Raw genomic sequence first — 20,693 nt, 5'->3', positions numbered from 1 at the left:
CCCGGAAGCTGGCTCCTAAGTTTGTTGGTCCCTTCCCCGTCGAGAAGGTGATTAATGAGGTCGCAGTCCGTCTCAAGCTGCCCCGCCTTCCATGCGCATTCACCCGACCTTCCACGCTCCAAGCTCAAGCCTGTCAGGGAGAGCGCCTGCAGCCCGCCGTCCGCCTCCTCCTCCTCCTCGGCCTCATCGATGGCGCCTGCATACACTGTTCCCGGGCGCCTCTTCGCCTGCCGCCGGGACGTGGCCTGCAATACCTGGTGGATTGGGAGGATACGGCCCGGAGGAGCGGTCCTGGGTCCCTGCTCGGCAGATCCTGGACCACCAGCTGATTGAGGACTTCCACCGTCAGCCATCCTGATCAGCCCTCCTGCCGCCTCCTGGAGGTGGGTCTTCTGTCTCTTTCTCCTCCTCCTTCTCCAGTTCCCGTCCATCTGGTTTGGGGTCCTGCACGAGGGGTTCCGACTCACCGATGAGGGTTGCTCCGCCCTCGATGACGACGACGACGCATTTACCTAATGACGCTTGACGGGCGACGATGTTTCCATGGGGTCCGAGGAGTTCTAGCCTCCTCCTGGCTCCCTCCGCCTCCCGGTTTGGTGTCCTTGGTTTGGGACGCTATGGGTCAGCCCCTTGAGGGGGGTTCTGTCATGGTTCCTGCATCTTCCTCCCTCACTGCCAGTAAATTTCCATTCACCTTCCTCTGATCTGCTTTCTACCTCCGAAGACGCCCACTGCTGCAGCCTGCTCTCCACAGCTGCAGCTCATCACCAATCAACCCGGTATTTAAGACACCCTGTTCACACACTCATTGCCAGATCGCCTCTGCAGCATGCACGCTCTTTCCAGCACTCTCCATTCCCAGATTCTCCGCGTCGACTCTGCCTGTCCCTGACCCTCTCTTCGCCTGCCTCCTGTGATCCCACCTGCCTTCTGTCCCCGACCACCAACTCGGTTTCGCTGCTCCTGAAATCTGCTGACGGATTCCCCGGTAAAGACCTCTCTGCTCAGACTCGATTTATTCTTCCGCTTGATCCCTGCTGGTGCTGCTGTTTCCGTGACGACCTCCGGTAACCTAACCCCTGCCTGCCTCTTCGACCACCCCTCCGCTCGATCCCCGACATCGCCTCACACGTGTTGTCGGCTCACGGAGCTACGGGTTTCTCGCCACCGCTACAGCGGGTACGAAGCTTCGTGTCTTCAAGCATTGGTGATCTCCAGAGACATTGTTTGGGCTCACAACTCGAAGAACGAACTTTCATTCTGTGTCCAGTCTGCCATTTGTGTTGGTATTAATAAAAGTTATTACCAAGCGCCAGTGAAGCGTACTGTTCTGCATTTGGGTCCTCCTCACGCCCATTACACATGGCCCAGCAGAGCACACACAGTATAATGCAGCCTTAAAAATAAATGCTGACATAGGGATACGCTAAAGCGACTAAATGCACACAGTGCTCCACCTTTATAGTTGCCAATAAATCAGCAAGGAAAGGAATATTTGGCAGCCTCATGATCTAAACAATAAGGTTTTATTTGAAAGACAAATCCTAAATGAAAAGATGAACCGTGGACATCATGGTGGCTCAGTTTTCTACAGCTGAGTACCTGAACTGACCTTGGTTCAGATTCAACCTTTGACTCTTCTATTTCTCTGTATTGTTCATATCCAATAAAGCAAAAATAAAGAAAAAAAGTACTCAAAGGAAGTTTGTAAGATTTAGGGGGCTTTAGTAGAATCTAGTGGTGAGGATGAAGGATTGCTATCAGCTGAAACTTTTTTCCAGTTAGGATTCAGCCTGTAATCATTAAAGAAATTTTGACTTGGAGCCGAGTTATTCACACAGGTCTCTTCCTCTCCAAATGTGACTAAAACCGTAAAAACATTAACAAAGCAGCTTCACATTACAACTCAGTTTTTCTCCAAAGTTAGCTAGCCAAAACACCTGCTTAAGTGTGCTCACTTTTTATCTCTAATAATTGAAGATCCAAATGTTCAGGAGGTTTTTACCAGGAGTCGAATTTTTCCGCAGAGGTCTCTTAATCTCAAAAACAAACAGACCCGTTGATTTAAACCGGAAAAAACAGAATAACTTTCATGATAAGTTTCATGTTTTGCTGCTTATCCCTGAGGGGATACTAACTATTGTGGCCGACGTCAAAAAATTAAACAGCGTTCCTACAACATAAGACAAGTTATATTTAAGACTTTTTAATGCCACTCGAAATCAAATTTAAGACCAATTTTACAATAAAGAACATTTTAGAAAAAAAAACATAACATGAACCCACATCAATTACTTAGGGTTAAGAACAATTTTTTCAACATTTTTATAGTACGTAAACACAACTTTTTTAGTCAATTTAAAAATTTGGATGAGCTACTTAAAATGCCGGAAAAATTAAAACCTTCTAAGGTGGAACACATTGAAAACCTATATTATTATAAAAGTATGCATTTCGGCTGCCTTGAAAAAAGATAAATTAATTTGTTATTTGACTGGATGTGGTACATGTTTCTGTGTATCTGGGTAATAGTAAAATGAGAGGCATTCCAGTAATTATTTAAAAGTTAATTATTCCAAATTATTGCCAGATTTTACACCGCAACATTAGAAAAAACAACAACAATAAAATCTTTTTCTTTTGTTTTTGGCATTTTTAAGATTTTTGACAGATCAATTTAAGACATTTTAATACCAATCAAGGCCTTATTTTTAGATTAATTAACTTAATGCCTTATAAGACTTTTTAAGGATCTGCGGGAACCCTGATTAGAATGCAAAAATGTGAGTGCCCCTGTGCAGAGCCAGTGTTTGATTTGTCTGTGCAGTGCAACATGGTGATCTCCGTGGATGAGGAATTGCTTCCTATGTAGATATAAACAACTCATTGTAGGATAACGAAAGCCACAACTATTCATATTTTCAGGTGATTATACACTAAAGAAAACTCATAATATTCCATTAATGTAAATATATCCCCATAAGTCCGACACAACGTACATTTGAAATGCTCTCATGAGCTCTTAGAGGCCTGTTGATGGAGAAAAACAGATGAAATGATGTTACATTCTTTAGTCTCAATTAATTAAAATCATTTAGAAGACAAATTATTCATCTGTCTGCGCCTTGGATGATGCTGTCTCATGGCACAAACACTACACTTTCAGAATCAGCTAAAGCAAGCAAAAAAGTGAAAGCAATACAGAGCAGGACACACAGGGTGATGCTATTGCTGTGGAGGTTTATCCTGGACTTAACACAAATACATGACAGAAAGGGAGTGGCCCAGTAGTAAAGGAGATTAGTGTGTTACTGGCAAAGCTTCCATTATACTGTATATGTGTGTGCGTCTGTGTGTGTGTGTGTGTGTGTGTGTGTGTGTGTGTATGTGTGTGGGTGTGGAACCATGGAGGCTTCAAATCATTAATAAACATTTGATCTGATTCGCAGGGATGCTTTGTCAAAGAAATGCCAGCAATAATGTCATCATCTGCACGATCTGAATTCAATTACTCAATAGCGCCGAGTTTCTGAGAACTACTGGACTCGTGAATGATGTTAAAGAGGAAAAAGGAGGGAGTAAAATGCTGTGTAAAATTAAAATGAAAATAAAAAAAAGAAGAAGTGGAAGAGAAGGCCAGGTTTTGTTCCACTCTGCTGAAGATCCCCTCTTCTGGCTCTGTTTGGCCTTTTTAACTCAGTGACAAATTAGAGCCACTTCCATGTAAAGAGTCTCTGTGATCTGCCTGTGTAACAATCCCAGTGTGTGTCAGAGAGAGAGCGGGAGGGAGAGCTAAATACGGAAGGGCGACGGAGAGGCAAAAAGGAGGCGGGGGCAAGGGGCGGGGTTGTTATTGTGAAAGGAAATATGAGTCTGTGTTGAGAGGAGAGCATGATATGAGCTGCGCTGTAATGTGTGCCAGGGTAACAGGGTGGGGATGTGTGCGATTATGTCAGAGTGTGTGGGAGATGGAGAGGGAGTGGAGACAGATGAACTGGAAGGGAAGGAAACGGAGGGTAAGAAAAATAGAGGCAAAAACAGGAACAGACAGATAGAAGGGAGGAGAGCAAGCAGTGAGGGTGGGTGGCTGGATGTCTTTTATGAACATATTCAGGAAAGATGAAAGATGAAAAGAGTCATATTCAAACCACTACACACATTTCACACATGGTTCTGTATATATATCTCTGACGGAGGGCTGTTTGTGCAGAGATTTTATGTGGGAGACTGAGCAACAATTTTATTGTCAGCGTATTTCTTTTAAAAAATATGTTTCTATGAGTGCATACAACTCTCTCCCATACTCTCCCGCTATCTCTCAAGATACATCTATGTGTGTGTGTGTGTGTGTGTGTTTGGGTAGTCCCTGCTGTTTCCAAAAGGGTTAATGTGTTTGCAGTGATGTGTGCAGTGAGTAAACCCTGACTAGTGTGATACCGGACCCAGCTGAGCTCCCTCAGGGAACCCCCTAGTGCCAGCAGGGCCCCCTTGGTTTACAAAACACAACACACACACACACACACACACACACACACACACACACACACACACACACACACACACACACACACTTACAAGGCGGGAAAAAACTCCCATTTATTTTTTTACGCTCATTACGCTCACATGAGGTGATGTTTCAAAAAAGCCATATTTTGCAACTCTGTGATGGAAGCATTTTTTTCGGTTTCATAGGTCAGATGATGTACAACAAAGGGTCACATGACATCCTAAAAAACATGATGTGTGTGGACGGAGGAAGAGACCGAGATCTTCTTAAGTCTTATATGAGACAAAGAAATTACGTTGAAATTAGATTTGAAGCAGCAACAAAATGCCAGTATTTATCAAGACCTCCAAGCAGACATTGAGGGAGAGGGGCTTCCAGAAGTTGTGGCAAATATTGCAATCCAAGTGGAAAACCTAACCTGCTCCAACGTATAAGGGACTTGCCTTCCCATCTTTGCATAACAGGCTTATGTCGCCTGAAGAAATAATGACAGCTAATACGGTGACTGCAATAGAAATAAACCTACTAATGTTTTGAACATCCATCACCATGCTTCTTGGAATGTTATCTTGAGAGGAGAAGTGCATAACAACGCGAGAGAAGTCGCATAACATCACTCAGTGGAAATGCAGTCATCTCGCAATTGTGTTTTTCAACATTTGGAAAATGTCGCTTCAGTTTTGCGCAAATCTGTAATAGAAACCTGCCTACAGAGAGAAACAAACTCGTTAAATAAACACGCACCATCTCATTTAGATGTTACTCCATAAAGCCACACTATCTGTCTCCTACCAGATATGTGCAAGATGTTGGACAAATCCGCAAACAACAGGAAGTGTTTAGACATGAGGCTCTACCTCTGACAGCTCCTAAACCTCATAAACAATTACTGTCTTATAGATATAACCTCTTCAACCCCATTCAATCACCAGCTGGTCAGTCAGCACAAACTTGTGCTGTGCAGTCAGTTAAAACCTACAGAGCCTTTAAGGTTGCTGTGGGGATCCTAAAGTGTCCAAAAAAACACATATGTTGGGCTGAATTTTGAGGAAAAGACATTCAAAATATTTCCATTTCAAAGGTTAATGGAGCCATAAGGAACAGCGGTTGGAATATTTCACACTAAACATTGTGAGCTGGAGAGACAGCATAAGCTCATACAATATACTGTGGATTAAGATGATTATCCAGCCTTAAAGCTACTTAAAGGAAAACTGTATTTTCAGGTGATATAATGAAACGCATTTCAGCAACTGAATAGCTTATTTTCACACTGCAAAGAAAAAAAAACCTGAACACTTGAATATTTGCAAAACTGTAGCAATGTTTTACGAGGTTAAAATCAGAAGCAAAAATCAATGCCATCCCATTGAGTCGGCATTCATTCAATCAAGTGTAGAAAGAGATATAGTCAACCAATGCAGTCTATTCAATGTTTTCTCTCAAGGTGAATCTGTCTGAGCATGCCAAAACACAAAGAATGGTACGATGGGGCTGCAAAGCTTATCCTGCTGTGTCCATCCTCACTTCATTCTCTGACATATCAAAATAGAGACATCTTGCCAACTCAGGGTTAGAGCCAAACAATGGGCAATATAAGAAACAGTGGTGTTCATAACTGCATATGTCTTACACGTACTCACAATCACTCACGACCCAGATCATCCACTCCACCAAAACTATTTACCCATTCCTTCTGGATGCAGGTGTAGACTACCCATGTGCAAAGGGGCCTGTTCAAAGCAAGAGTTTTGTTGCCACAGCTATACGAGCTCTAAATAAGTAACCCTCTTTCTGATTTGAAATTCAATCTGTAATGTCAAATGCCAATCCACATTTTTTTTGGTGTTGTTGTTGTTTTTGCTTGTGTATTGTTGTTTGTGTAGTATGCACCTCCTGTGGAACACAGGTTCTTCCGTCAGGACAAAACTATCTATAATTGATCTTTCTGTCTGTCTGTCTGGATGTATGTATGTACGTATGCATTGAGAAGTAAATGGATAAAATGGCCATCAGTAGGCAGGCTTCCATTACAGATTTGCATAAAACTTTAGCTTTAGCTAACTTTAACTTTAACATTCCAAGAAGCATGGCAATAGATGTTCAAAACATTAGCAGGTTTACTTCTATCGCAGCCACAGCACTAGCCGTCATTATGTGAGTGATAATGGAAAGGCATACGTGGGAGTGGCCACGTATGAGGGATTTCTGGGAGGTGATAGTCCACGATTTCACAGAGGAATTTTGAATTCAAAATTTCCGGATGATCCGCTTAACTTTTGAGAAGTTATGTGATGCAATAACAGTTCTTGCAGCTCCTGCTGCATCATGCCCAAGGGAGGCAGTTCATACCCACAAGCGCATAGCCATAGCTATTCATAAACTGGCTACCTGTGCAGAGTACAGGATGGTGGCTGAGACATCATGTGACCCATAAAAGTGAAAAAAATGTTTCCATTGCAGTGTCGCGAAATTATGGCTTTTTTAAATCTTCTGAAATACCACCTCATGTGAGCATGAAAACTTTTTTTGTGATAAATGGGAGTTTTTTTGAAATTGATGTGTTTCTATTAGACATATTTTATATTTGCAATTTCAATTTGCGCAATTTGAGGGTTAATGGAAACCTGCCTAGTGATACAAAAGGGGTTGCTTTTAGTGACAAATCCACTGATTGATCCCATATTATTAACATATTAAAACCTAAGTGGGAAAGCCAAAAAATGTTTAAAAATCTTGAAATATTACAAAAACTTTTTACACTTGTGTGAGGCTGAAAATACAGTGTATCAATAAAGAATTAATGTGACTAAATGCAATGGAACAGATTCAGCTAATAAATCATGATGTGCAGTCGTGACGTGTTGTCACTGCATAGGCCACTGCAAGCTCTCTTCATCATCTCTGCATGGCTTTTAACATACTTATGTATAAACACAGCGCTGCTCCCAGAACTCTTCCAAGAGCACAGAGCTGTGTTTTTAGTTGTTCAAAACTCTCTGTTACCATTGTCCACTGTGCCCCATGTTTCTATACATCCACTGTTTTCCTTTGTTTGAGGTTTGACAGGTGTTTTTTTTTCATTATGTCATATCTTTGGGCTCTCTTCTTCTGTAGTGATATAATAGCACCTGATTGGATAATTAGCGCCACTACTGCTTATTTCCATGAACCAACTCCCAATATTCATATACCAGCAGCGGATGGAAGAATTGATAATTTTCTTTTGCTTAATTTTCTGAAAATTCAGTTACAATTTGCATTTGGATGGGAAGCAGACTAATGTTGTGTTTGCAGCTTGTTCTGCTGCACCTATCAGGAAATAAAGCCTCGCCCTCAAGGATTCATACGGTTGTGACACAGCTCACAAACAGGTCAAACCTGTCTGGACCACATCTGAGCTTCCCACATCTGTCTGTCCAGACCTGGCTAAATGTTAGATGCGAGTTACAACATAGTTATTGAACCTAATTACACTGTCTCGTCTCCTCTGAAAATCATTGACCTCTAGAGAGTAAATCATGGGCCCGCCTGCATGCGCCTCATTTTTCAATTTGGGCTGTAACAGCAAAAAAAAAAGTGCTTTTTTTCTGCAACACCAGCATAAAGGTGTGTGTAATTGTTTTACCTGAACATAGAGCAGGTTCAGCTGCACAGGGTCCCTTGAGTCCACATTCTGGTCTGAATAGAAGAACTTGCGCCTGAGCAGCAGAGTCCCACTTTCCTCCACTCCCTGCTCTCTGAACGTCCTGCTGTGGTCCAGCCAGTTCACTGCCAAATCAGTACACACACTCTGTTACACATCCATGTGCTGAAATAAAAAGACACTCACTTTACAGAGATGTTACTAGAGGAGGATACTAATTGTGAAATTAACCAGGCAGTTGGAAAACGTGAGACAGATCAGCTTAGACAGACAATCAACCGGATTAATCACGGCAGAAGCGGAAACCTTGACGGAGCATGAACAGTGTCATTTGCATCATTTGCTGCTGAGACGAAAGCTAGTTCTCAGCCAAAGTTGGAGGCTGATTTATATATACGCATGTTTCAAATTTTAATTGGTGTCCTCTGGGCAAAAGATAACAGTTGTAATTGCATTAAACTTTGATATGTCCATGCAATAAATTAAACTTGAGTGATAAAAGCACATGTCCACATGATGATGTTGAGTCAGATTCATTAATGCGAAAATAAGTTAAAAAAAAAGCCATCACGATATCAGCGACATTTCTGGAAGCTTTTTTACACAAGCTTGCACTTACACTCATCATCCGTGTGGAGTTTGGCTTTGAGCTTTTCCATCTTCCTCTCATCTCGCAGCAGCAGCGTTCTGTCTTTCTTCAGCGTCCCCATTCCGTCCTCTTTCTTATCCTCCGTCGGCTCTTGAATGAGGGAGTACTCCTCGTAGTTGGTGATTCCTGAAAAGGGTGCAAGTTAGCCAGGGGGATTCTCAGAGGAGGAGATGCTTCAAACCCAGGCACGATAACCAGCACTGGATAGAGAGAGTGCCCCTGCAATTCTCCCCTCTTTTTTATCTCTTATTCCGGGCTTTGAGACACAAGTGAGGGGAAGCTGGTACGGAGCCAACAAACTAAAATGGAAGCCGAGGAGGAAAAGAAGCCAAGCAGAAAGACCGACTCTAAACAAACATTTTCCAATAAGGCTATCTGCCAGACACACATCCCTCTCCTCCTCACCCAATTGAGCTTGATGGCAGCCCATTATAATTGAAATATACAGCTGAGGGAACACCTCTGTGACAGGCGAGGATGGCGCGGTCTGGGCCTTCGGAAGAACACTTCAGCATTTATTAGAAACAAGCTGGTTAGAGCTTGATAAATCATGCCCATCGCGCTCCAAACAAAAAGTGATTAGGAGTTTAGCAAGCATACATGAATGCTCCGGAGTACTTAACAAATGCTTTAAATATGAACTCAATAGCATGTAATGACAGGGTAACATAATGCTACTCAGTATGAAGTCAAGTGGACTAAAAATAAAAGAGATAGATGAATAATTCAAGCCTTGGACGATGGCTTCACAAGATTCCTATTAGCAATTCTCCAGCAGACTATCACTTACCTATTCTGCTGCATATGGTGACAAGCAGCTCCCCGACCGTTTTTGAGTCGTCCACCATGATGGTTTTAACAGCGCCGTCTAGCATTTTGATCCTCTGCGGCCTTTGTTTCTTCTTATACTCCAAAACATCCTGGGAAAGCAGGAGAGGAAGCACAGTGACATCCACAACAACCACAGATCTGCTCTAAACTGCAGTTGCTCCCAGCGAGCAGGGACGCAGAAATATCTCAGGTCCCGCTACAAAATGTAAATCTCTACAGGAGACGATAAGTGACGCTGACAGTTCCCCACCCCAAACTACATGACTTAATCTTACTCCGTTTCGCAGCATGTAGTAATCCAGGGTTCTTCCTGACTCGAGCCAGATTCCTTTCCTGGGATCATCGTCAGACAGGAAGAGGCCATAATCTGACGCTGAGAAACACAAAGTGAAAACACAGCGTGTGAACATGTAGCGATCCATCGATCTTCATCGATATATTGATTAAATGAGTAACAATCCCATATAATCAATGCAAAGTGTAAACATTGATCCATATTAGGGGTCAACATATTATCGTCCTGGCCAATTATCAAGGCTGATTATCTGTATTGGCATTCTATTGTAATGATCAGCAATAAAATTAATCAAAAAGTGTGCGTATTACACTCATCCAACAGCGGGGAAGGCAGTCAGCAACACACGCAAAGAAAGTGTCAGCATTGGCCTCTTTTACTTGACTTTATAAAAAAAGTTGCTGGGAACTTGCTGTATAGTATGTTGAACATTTTAGTTTTGGTTAAATATTTGCTGAAGGCATTTAAACAAAGTTTTGTATTGGAGTTTGTTATATTTCAAATTCTAAATATTGACAGAAAGATTTTCTTTTTTATTGTAAATGCATATTGGTTCCAAAGATCGGTTATTGCTCTCATTAACTACTAATAATCTGTATTGATCCTGAAAAACCAGTATCGGTAAACCCCTAATCCATATCATACACACATACTCTTTAAGATGTGCCTTTATTTTGAAATTCTGTGTCACCGTAACGCAGCTGCAGGCAGATGATGGCAAGCAGCCAAGAGAAAGACATTGAGGATGATGCTATTTATTCTGGTCAAAATCATCAGTGTGGAAATATTTTGTTTTCAGTAAAACTGCGTGTCAACAGACATCGCACATGTGGTATGTTAACAGAAGCTGTACTAAGGAAACATGACGTCCCTGCCGAGCACTTCACTCTGCTAACTTCTTGTGACAGCAACATTAGCTGCTCTGTTTCAAAATCAATAATAAAGTACCCTACTCTCTAAGCTAATTTATGCAATGTAAAATGCTATAGGCTTATGCTAATAACACTAGCATGTTGTATGTGTTGGGAAAACATGACTTACAAAAGTCTGTGATACTTGACAGTTATTATTGAGCCGAATTTTATACTTTTGTTAAAAGATCTCGTTAATCCTGGTTTTGAGGATGTTGGGAGAAGTTTGTCTTCAAGTCAGATAGTCCTTAAGTTTTAGGAAAAAGGTCCTGGTCAGAGTTAAAATGAATAATATTTTTCCAGAAAGTGCTTTCACACAGAATGAACCAGTTATCTTAATTTCCAGTTTTTGTTTTTTTTTCTGGCCAAAAGCAAAAAGGGGGTGGTAACTTCTTCTGTAACCGGTTGTGTTAGTACATAATATCGGCTCATATCAATCACAGCCCCTAAATCGATTCTAATTGAAATCGTAACGTGGCAGACTTTGTGATATCAGTAAATATTGTTTTGTTGGCCAAAGTATCAATATAATATTGTATCGCAATGAAACCAGTGATTTACACCCTTAATGACTATGGATTTTGAAATATGTAAATACTGTCAGAGTCAATCACCAACCTTGTCCTGTCTGGGCCTCAGGGACTCTCTCTCTGATGATCCTGCAGGCGTCGTACACAGGAGTGGATGGTTCAAACTGCATCGTCTTCACCACGTTGCACTGGCGCACACAGATCTTTAGTGACAAAGCCACCATCTTCGTGGGTAGTATAATGGCCTCACCGACCTACACACCTGGAAAACACATAGGTAGAGACATAACGTAAGGGTGGGTGTGTGTGAAATCGTATCACTGGCTATTATTCCAAACAGACGGTCTGTGTTATGGCTGGTACCAGCAAGCAATTATATTTTTCATGTTTTGATCATTTTGGCTGTGTTCATGCATATTGCATAGATTTTGGCAAGATTGTGTAGTTTTGTATAGTATTGGAATTTCCACAATAAGTCTGAAATACAATGTGGAAACAACACTGGTAAATTCATACTAATAAGTGCATAAAATGCACCACTGAAACCCATTCAAACTGCAATTTTTGATCCCACAGCCATCAAAGCATTAAAAACATGCATTGTACTATTTCTGGGTGTCATTCTGGGCTTTTTTTTGGAATTTGCCATTTCTATTTTCCACCCGATCCCAGGCTGTCATCATAAAAAGATAGAAAAATTAATAAATTTAAAAAAAATCTACGTTTTATGTAATATACTGAAAATAATTCATTTTTGTGTTATTTTTTTCATCTAAAAACATAGTGGCATCATGACAAAAACATGGCACTTAAAGGGTTACAATTCTGAAAATTTAAATAAAAATCTTCGATATTTATGATTAGGGCTGATGTTGGTTAAAAAAAATAACAAAATTAAAGTAGAAAATAAAATTATGTATAATAATTTCTTAAACTTGATTCTGAAAAGCGCATTTTGCGCGCAGAGTGATACAAATGTATGTAATATTAAAGTGGGCCCTAAGGGTTAAAATGACCGCTCATGAAACAACCCTGCTTGAAATGTGTGAAGACCGAGTCTCAGATGCAGAATACTACAAAGCACAGAACAAATCGTCACATCATCTCCTCAGGGACATATTTTTACTTGTAAAATTAAATGTGTGTTATGCTGTACCCCTGCCTCAGCGGCTCCTCATTCCTCCCCGCTGTTCTGCTGATAATAAAGGGTTAAGTGCATTGGGAGCTTCTGTCTGATTGCTGTGTGTGTAGAATTATTTGAACCGAGGCGAGCAACGTAACCTTTCAGCAGCAAAACGGGAAATAAGTGCAAATCTCTCTAATCGTCAGCAATAACAGGTGCCGAGTCAAAACACAGAAAATGACATTCCACCGCTGCATCATTATTCGCTCTTCTCCTGGCTCGCACTCTTCCCCCACAAGCAGATTTCACTGTGAGACAAATCAGTGGGTGTTTTGTCACATACTCCAATTAGGATGAATCAGTTCAGGTATTCTGAGACTCATATGCACCAAAAAAGGAGAGGGACTGATACTGCAGAGTGGTTCTCTATTCCTTGACCTTGGCTTCAACAGGGGAGAGGGATGAACATGATAAATAGGGTCTTCTATACTCTGAAGGCTTTCTGCCTCATTCTTAACCACATTATAGACTGAAAATCTAGTTATTACTTTTGTGTGAACTAAAATGAGTCTGTGACACATCCAAAGCCAACCCATCTCTTCTGGTGGAGGATGAGTATATCAGCTTAGATTCAAGTTCCCAAGCACAGAGGTTAGGGCCACATAATAAATTGAATGTTATTGAAATTGCAATATGAGCAAGTGCAATATCCAGATCGTTAAGAGATAAAAATGTGCCATAACATACCATTATAAATGAAGCCTTGTGGTGTAACAGAGAGAACCCTAGCCTTCAAAATATTCTTCATGTAAGGTAAAATGTTTGTCTGGTACAAATGCAAGCAAAAATCACATCATCATCATCATTTATAATTTTTCTCAGTGAAAATGAAATGAAAAAAAATTACCATTCCAACTAAAATTGTGACTCATATCTCAATATCCACCGAAACAAAAATTTTTTTCACATCATGCAGCCCTAACAGAGGATTCCACATGCTAAGGTTGCTACCAACAAGTATTTCATTATCAATTAATCTGCTGACTATTTTCTACATTAACTGAGTAATCAGTCAATTGTTTGGTCATAATATGGTGAAAAATGCCCCTTGTAATTCTTCCAAAGCCAACTATGACATATTCCCATTGTTTGTTCTGTCCAACCAATGTTTAAAACATGCAAATGCAGACACAACACAAAGATCACTAATCATCCAACAACTCAAAAATGCAAAATGCCAGCCAAACAATGCCGCATGATATGCAAACAAAAAAAATCCTGTGATTATTTTGACAAATATTGCAATTGAGATATGAGTCACATTTTGAATAGATATATAAATATGGAGAGTTTATTTTCTCTAAATAAACCGCCTAAATGCTTTATTTGTATTTACTGTAGTATGCTGTGGCACAATTTACCTTTATTAAAAAATTGCAGCTTGGATATTTCAATTTCTCTCATATTTGGATTATTTGCGCAACCCTTTTCAAAAAGAGAGTGAATCTGGGGTTGGCTTTCACTTGTACTGGCAAAACTGATAACAAACAGTAACTGGCAATGCTTTCATAGTATACCTTGGATATCATAGAACATTATGCAATCCAGCAAATATTCATATGTGAGGAACTGAAGGGAAATTTTTGTGATTTTTTGCTTAAAAAAATCAGAGATATTTTTCTGGCCCTCCACTTATCTATTAATTAACATCTCATTACAGCTTTTCTGTATTCCACATTCAGCTTCAACACCAAAAGAATTTTAGTATTTCTCTCCATGGCAAAAGTTCAAATCTTCACACTGAAACAATTCAGATCTCAGCCGCACTTGGAAAACAAAGAGTATTTTTGTGCTCAGGATTCACAGCTCATCCGCAGGCTCCTTTCAGCCAGAGCAGAGAACAGTCTGAGAGGTAAATTTTCTATAATGATGGAGACGTGAATGAGCCCACCTGTGAGTGTGGCTCTATCATGACTATGGGTTCCCCTTAATAGCCCCTCTCCCACCCTGAGTTTTTCTTCTTACAAAGTGGGAAAGACAAGCACAAAGAAGAAGGGGTAATGGCGCCGCATGAGCTCTCCTCTATACCGGCTGGCAGCGAAGCCCCACAGAGTTTTTGTCATCCTGCTCCTCCACAGATACTTTCTTCTAGACAAGCAGCTTCAGACCCCAGACTGACAACACGACAGGCCACATGGGCACATATGCACTCGCAATGTAGACTTACAGATGCCAAGCCCAAACACACACACCAAGAAATATAGATACAGCAAATAAAATGTTTGTATTTTTGTGGAAGTTTTGCAACATTTTCAGACAGGTCCATCTGTGCAAAACGGACAGCATTACAGCTCTGACGACGGCTTAAGACTACTGTCGGTCTCCTGCTGAAGTAACACTCACTTTAGTGTCTCTTGTGAGTAGCATCAGTCACTTCAGAGAGTAAGCACTGCAGAAACCACATGATGAAACCCAGGAGGATAATGATAATCCCTGAGCTTACAGTAGTGTGAGAGCACATTTTTCACCACCATCCTCGTGCAAACACCCCAGTGCAGCCAGCTTCTCATTACTTGAAAGCATGGATGGCTCGGCGTCTGAGAGAACAATTATGAGACATAACTCATTTATGTGACTATCTGTTAAATCTTATTTGTGTTATCACCCCTTCTAGACCATCAGGTAGACCTAAAAATATCATTTCAAAACACTATCTCCTGTGACAATCGCTGATCTATCAGAAAAGAGTCCTGCTTTGAATTAGCTCTCACTACTCCAAATATTAAGACGTGAAAATGGCCAGAGCAGCTTGCTGGGGAGTCTAAGCACAGACAATTCAATAGAGAGCAGGAGAGGCAGGAGCCATCTGGAGAGGATACAGCTCTAATGATTGACTGTAATACCAGCAGCGGCGCAGAGCCTGAAAGGAACAACTGCTGCGATCACTGCACCAGTCTGTCACACAACAGCCAAGGAGGTTTCCTGACAGGAAAGTTAAAACTGTGTTGGTCCAGGCCCGACCAGTTTGTTTGGACCAGTCTCCAAAATGCTTCAAACAGAACAACATACGTGAAGCAGAATGACCCCAGAGAGCATAACGGGGTGTGGATGAGAATGAATTCCTTCAATGCCATACAGGGGTGCTTCAATTTTGTGGTTTTTATTTGATCGATAGCAGAGTAAACGCCTGTCTCGACATAAAGATGTATGACACGCAGAGTACTACAAAAGAATGGATCAATTGTTCTCATGAAAGACATACGCATGGGCTACTTGGAGTCACGGCCATGATATCCAACTGTGAAGAACAGAAGTTCTGTGAAGCGGCTTTGAACATTTTCAATATAACTAAAATTACCGTCTCGGGGTTGCATGTCTCCGCGAACCAATCAAGCTACAGTTACAGTTTAAGTGCATGTCTGTCCAGACTCATATGTGGTTTTTACAGTTGGTAAGGCTTTAAATGTTGCTGCAAAGAAGTCATATATTCTAAAACATGTATGCTTCACGCACGTCTTCAACAAAGCAGCACTGAAGATCTTTAAAATCAGCACAGTTTCAAGATTAGTGTCACCAATTCAGTATCCGACCAAATGTCTCCCCATCTGTTTCTGTGTTAAGGCATTGGATAATGGCCAAAAAGAGTGTTTTTGTAGAACATTATGAAAGTGAAGTTGACCTTTGACCTTTTGGATATATAATGTCATCAGCTCATCAAGTTATTCAATTTCAGTTTGTATAAAATGTTATCATTTGTCATAAATTGTGAGGTCACAGTGATCTTTGACCACCAAATTCTAATCAATTCATCAGTAAGTCCCAGTAATCGTTTGTGCCAAATTTGAAGGAATCCCCCAGGCAGTCTTAAGAAATCATGTTCAAATTAGACTGACACAAGATTACAGTGGCCTTGACTTTTGACTACCAAAATGTAATAAATTCATAGATGATTGCAAGTGAACATTTGAGCCAAATTTGAGGAAATTCCCTTGAGGTCTTCTTGTGTTCACAGAAATGAGAAGGAAACCAGGTCATAATGACCTTTAACCACCAACATCTTATTAGTTCATCGTTTAGTAAAAGTGGAAGTTAATGCCAAATATGAAGAAATTTCCTCAAGGTATTCTTGTGGTTTTGCATTCACAAGAATGAGGTGAACATGAAGTCACAGTAACCATGACCTTTGACCACCAAAAATGTAGTCAGTACATTGTTTTAAAGATGATTTTTTTGGCATTTTTTGCCTTTATTAGATAGGACAGGACATTGCTAGCGTGAAAGGGGGAGAGAGAATGGATGACATGCAGCAAAGGGCTGCAAGCTGGAATCAAACCCACGGCCACTGTGGCAAGGAAACTGCCTTCACATATGGGGCGCATACTTTATCCACTGAGCCACCTGACACCCCTAGTCAGTGGACAGTGGACAGTGGACCCTAAGTGGACATTTGAGCCAAATGAAAAAAATAAAAGTAAAAATAAAAAATTATTTTAATCCCTCAAGGTATTCTTGTGATTTCGCATTTACAAGTATGAGATGGATGTGAAGTCACAGTGACCTTGACTTTTGACCAAAAATCTAGTCAGGTCATTGTTAAGTCAGAGTGGGCGTTGGTGTCAAATTTGAAAAAATAAATAAAAAAAACTTCCCTCAAGGTGTTCTTGAGATATTTTGTCCATGAGAATGGTATAGATGGACATACAGATGGACAATATAATGCCTTTGGCCACAGCTATCACCGACGCGGAGGCCTAAAAATCATCAATCAGTCACTCAAATACTGTACTGTACATGTCACCCATACTGCACATGACTGCCCACTGAAATCTGTTTGCTATGTCAGGGTACTGTTGCTTATTTAATCAATTTCTGCTTTATATTTTGAGAAATACAAGATATGTTCTCTAAACAAAACAAAAAAAAAGATGTATAACCAGGAGGTTACAGTGCAAATGCTTGACATAGTGCTCTGATGTAATGAGTCATTAATTACTGTAGGAATGACCTGGAATGACGGAACAAGGAAAAGCATCATTTAAAAAAGCAGGTTGCATTATTGAAATGGAAAATAATAAATCCAGAACACATATAGTTCCTTATTCTTAAAGCACCAAACCTAAACCATCCCCCCACACAGCTATAAGATTTTCAAGGTCAGCCCATTAAACCGAGATCACGGCAGGAGCAGTAATGATTCCTTGGTAAACAAGGTTTTGTACATGCTTTCTGCTTCAGCAGCATTTGGGAGAAGAAACAGAAATAGAGATGCAGATGCAAACATCCCTCGTCTTACTTACACAAACAGCCACTCTGGGGTAAAAGGTAGATTGGTATGGCCGCTCTAAAACAAGCACAATCATAGTAAGGGATAACAATTTTAACAAGCTGTGTTGCAATTGAAAATAACCCAAAAGCTCAAACATAATAGCCTGAGAAGCAGCAGGAAAATACTGTGGTGACTGTCTTTAATAACCTCACAAATACACTGAAATGCCAGTTACTGCACCATATTATCCTCAGCCCGATGGACTATTATTGTTGTTTAATTTACGCATGTAGTATGTCAATGGCATCGAAAGGAGGGCTGAGGGTAATTCTGACCTCAGCACTTCTAAGGACTGTTGAGAGCAGCAGAATTAAAGCATGTGTGTGTTTCAGCCTTTTATCCTCCGTCTGACTGAAAGCAAGGTCAGTTTGCTGCAGGACCATAGTATGTCTCTGGAGACCATTACATCTTCCTGTAACACAGACAATGGCAGGTCACATAACCCCAAAACAAAAGTTGTTGTTTTGATTATTTGTGTATTCAAATCCAATATTCATGCAACCCAGGAAATATATTTCTGCTCAACTCCACCATGGAGAGATGTGTCAAGGTCAGGTGCGTTATTTTCACATGTAAAAGCTCTAAATTTAATGATATTCTGCGATCATTTTGAGTGCATCCTAATTTGAATTTGGTGAGTCAGAGCCCTAACAGTACACAAAAGGAAGGTGTTAATCAATCACCATAAATACATCTTTATCACAAGCGTGAGGCACACTTGATTTACGACAAACGTATAGCAAATTATTATACATCTTTTTAATAGCCCCAGGCTGTAATCTAAGTAGCAACATGGGGCCACAGAGACATCATTCTGTCAGCTTGCCTTAAACCACATTAATAACACGAGGAGAATATGATTAAGTTACACTGATGCAGAAAGTATCCGTAAGCTGCCAAAAGAATGATGGATGGAGCCAGTTTGTTCTTTTACAAGGTGTGGAGTGTGTACAAATAAAATGATTGTAGCCAAGAGCGTAGGTTTTGTATCAACACATATGAAACGGGAGGTTTGGGATCCGCTCCCAGGAAGTTCTGAGCATTAAACACTTGATGGTCCAGAATGCAGGATTTAGGGGGCTATCTTGAAAAAAAAAAACTGAGTGATATAAGTACATTTTCTTTAGTGTATGATTACATGAAAATACAAATCTGTGTGGTTTCGTTACCTTAGAAGGAGCTGTTTATATTGTCGAAGAAATTTTTTTATTTCTGGTCCAGTTCTGTGGTTGGTCCAGATGAGTTTATATTCACTGCGCACAGAAGACAGATGATCACTACAAGGGATGTCGAATTCTCTCTGAAGATCAACATTCATAACAAGGTTTTATACCATTAAATCAAGGCTAGCCCAAAACAATGGGCTGTGGGCTGAGCTAATCACAAGGTCTGAGTGACAACACGGATAAACACAACTCCAAGAAAGGCTGATTAACAATACCATCTGATTTAATCTGCCCAAATCCCTTCAACTCCTCTCAGACTGTCTTTTTGGATGAGAAGTTTCAGAGTTGCACACAGGGATCTGTTAATGAATTTTAAATAGTTTGTCTCCGCACAGAGGAAATGTCATACAGAACCTGCAGGAACTTAAACAGTGAACAGGAGGTACATTATCACAACGAAAACTAGAAGGTAATACATTTTCTTCTACAAAGTCTACAGAGAGCAGATCCTCATCTATGGAGATGGGGCTATGTTACACCACCATGTTCCTACAGTAGCCAAAACAAACAAATCAAACACTGGCTCTAAATAGGGCTGTTTGCCTTTTTGTAGCCCCTCCCCAATGACAGCATTGGAAAAACAGATTTTTTTTTTTAAATGTAAAACTGCTTTATTCAGTGTTTTTAGTTAAAATCACTGAGTCCATTTAAAAAAAGAGTTACGTAGATGACTGATTGCTCTGTAGACTATAAACAAACGTAGGTAAAAAACTTGTACTGGGTGCTTATGGAAAACAGGAACCAACAGGATACACAGAAAGGCAATCCAGGCACTCCAAAAATGTGAAAAACGAAGAGCCATTGCATCGAAAAGCCTATATTATAGTGGCTAAATCATTAAAAATGTTTTGACCACTGCCTGACTTTGTCAGGGCTTTGAAACAGTTTTTGAAGCTCTGTCGAAAACTAGTAATGGTTTAAACATGTTAGCTTTTATAATGATTTAGCCACTATAATAAAGGCTTTTTAATGCAATTCCTCCTCGTTTTTCCACATTTTTGGAGTGCCTGTATTTCATTACTGTTCACCAGGTCAATTTCTTTTGGAGAGGAAGAGACCACTGCGGATAATTCGGCTCCCTACTTCAGTTAAAACCTCCTGAACAAAGAACACTGAAGGAATTTTAACCAATTTTAACCCCGTCTAATTAAAAGCCCTCTGCTATTTTCCGGTTTTATTAAGAAGGACAAATGGACATGCTCTAAAAATTGAGAAGGACTGGGACGCCCAGAAGCACAGTAGGTAGAACGGGCTCGGAATGTACAGAGGCTACATCCTTGCTGCTGTGGCCGTGCGTTCGATTCCAACCTTGGCACTTTGCTGCATGTCATCCCCTCTCCCCTCCCCTTTCGTGCTTCAGCTATCCTATCAAATAAAGGCAGAAAGCCAAAAAATAATCTAAAAAAAGTAAAAAATAAATAAATAAATAAATTAAAAAAAGGGATGTTTCCCTTGCATTCCCTGAAAAATCTATTCAGCTCTGCTTATTATCACATCTTCTTTTCAGATACTAGATAATAAATTAACCATGCATTTCCAAATGTCCACTTTCTTTTGCCTTGCAGAGACTGTATTCTTCTCTTTATCAGATGTCCTTGTGCTCATTTCCTTGAAAAGAACACCCACTGAATCTGTAGTCTACCTGAATA

General features: G+C 40.5%; 1 protein-coding gene across 4 annotated transcripts in view; it reads right to left on the bottom strand.

Moving 5' to 3' along the window:
- Positions 1–20,693, bottom strand: part of tln2b (talin 2b) — a 148,467-nt gene that overhangs the window by 76,562 nt on the left and 51,212 nt on the right. For all 4 annotated transcript variants that reach the window (XM_088080576.1, XM_088080579.1, XM_088080578.1 and 1 more), the window contains exons 2-6: positions 11,458–11,631; positions 9,909–10,006; positions 9,593–9,722; positions 8,773–8,928; positions 8,136–8,278 (exon numbers count right to left, since the gene is read on the bottom strand). In XM_088080576.1, coding sequence (XP_087936702.1) covers positions 8,136–8,278; positions 8,773–8,928; positions 9,593–9,722; positions 9,909–10,006; positions 11,458–11,593 — 663 coding nt within the window. In that variant the 5' untranslated portion in view covers positions 11,594–11,631. The remainder of the gene's footprint in view (positions 1–8,135; positions 8,279–8,772; positions 8,929–9,592; positions 9,723–9,908; positions 10,007–11,457; positions 11,632–20,693) is intronic.

This window comes from Plectropomus leopardus, chromosome 7 (assembly GCF_026936395.1).
Source record: "Plectropomus leopardus strain MGB_pleo_1.0 chromosome 7, ASM2693639v1, whole genome shotgun sequence".
NCBI classification, from domain to species: domain Eukaryota; kingdom Metazoa; phylum Chordata; class Actinopteri; order Perciformes; family Serranidae; genus Plectropomus; species Plectropomus leopardus.
This window is presented reverse-complemented; position numbering and strand designations above follow the sequence as displayed.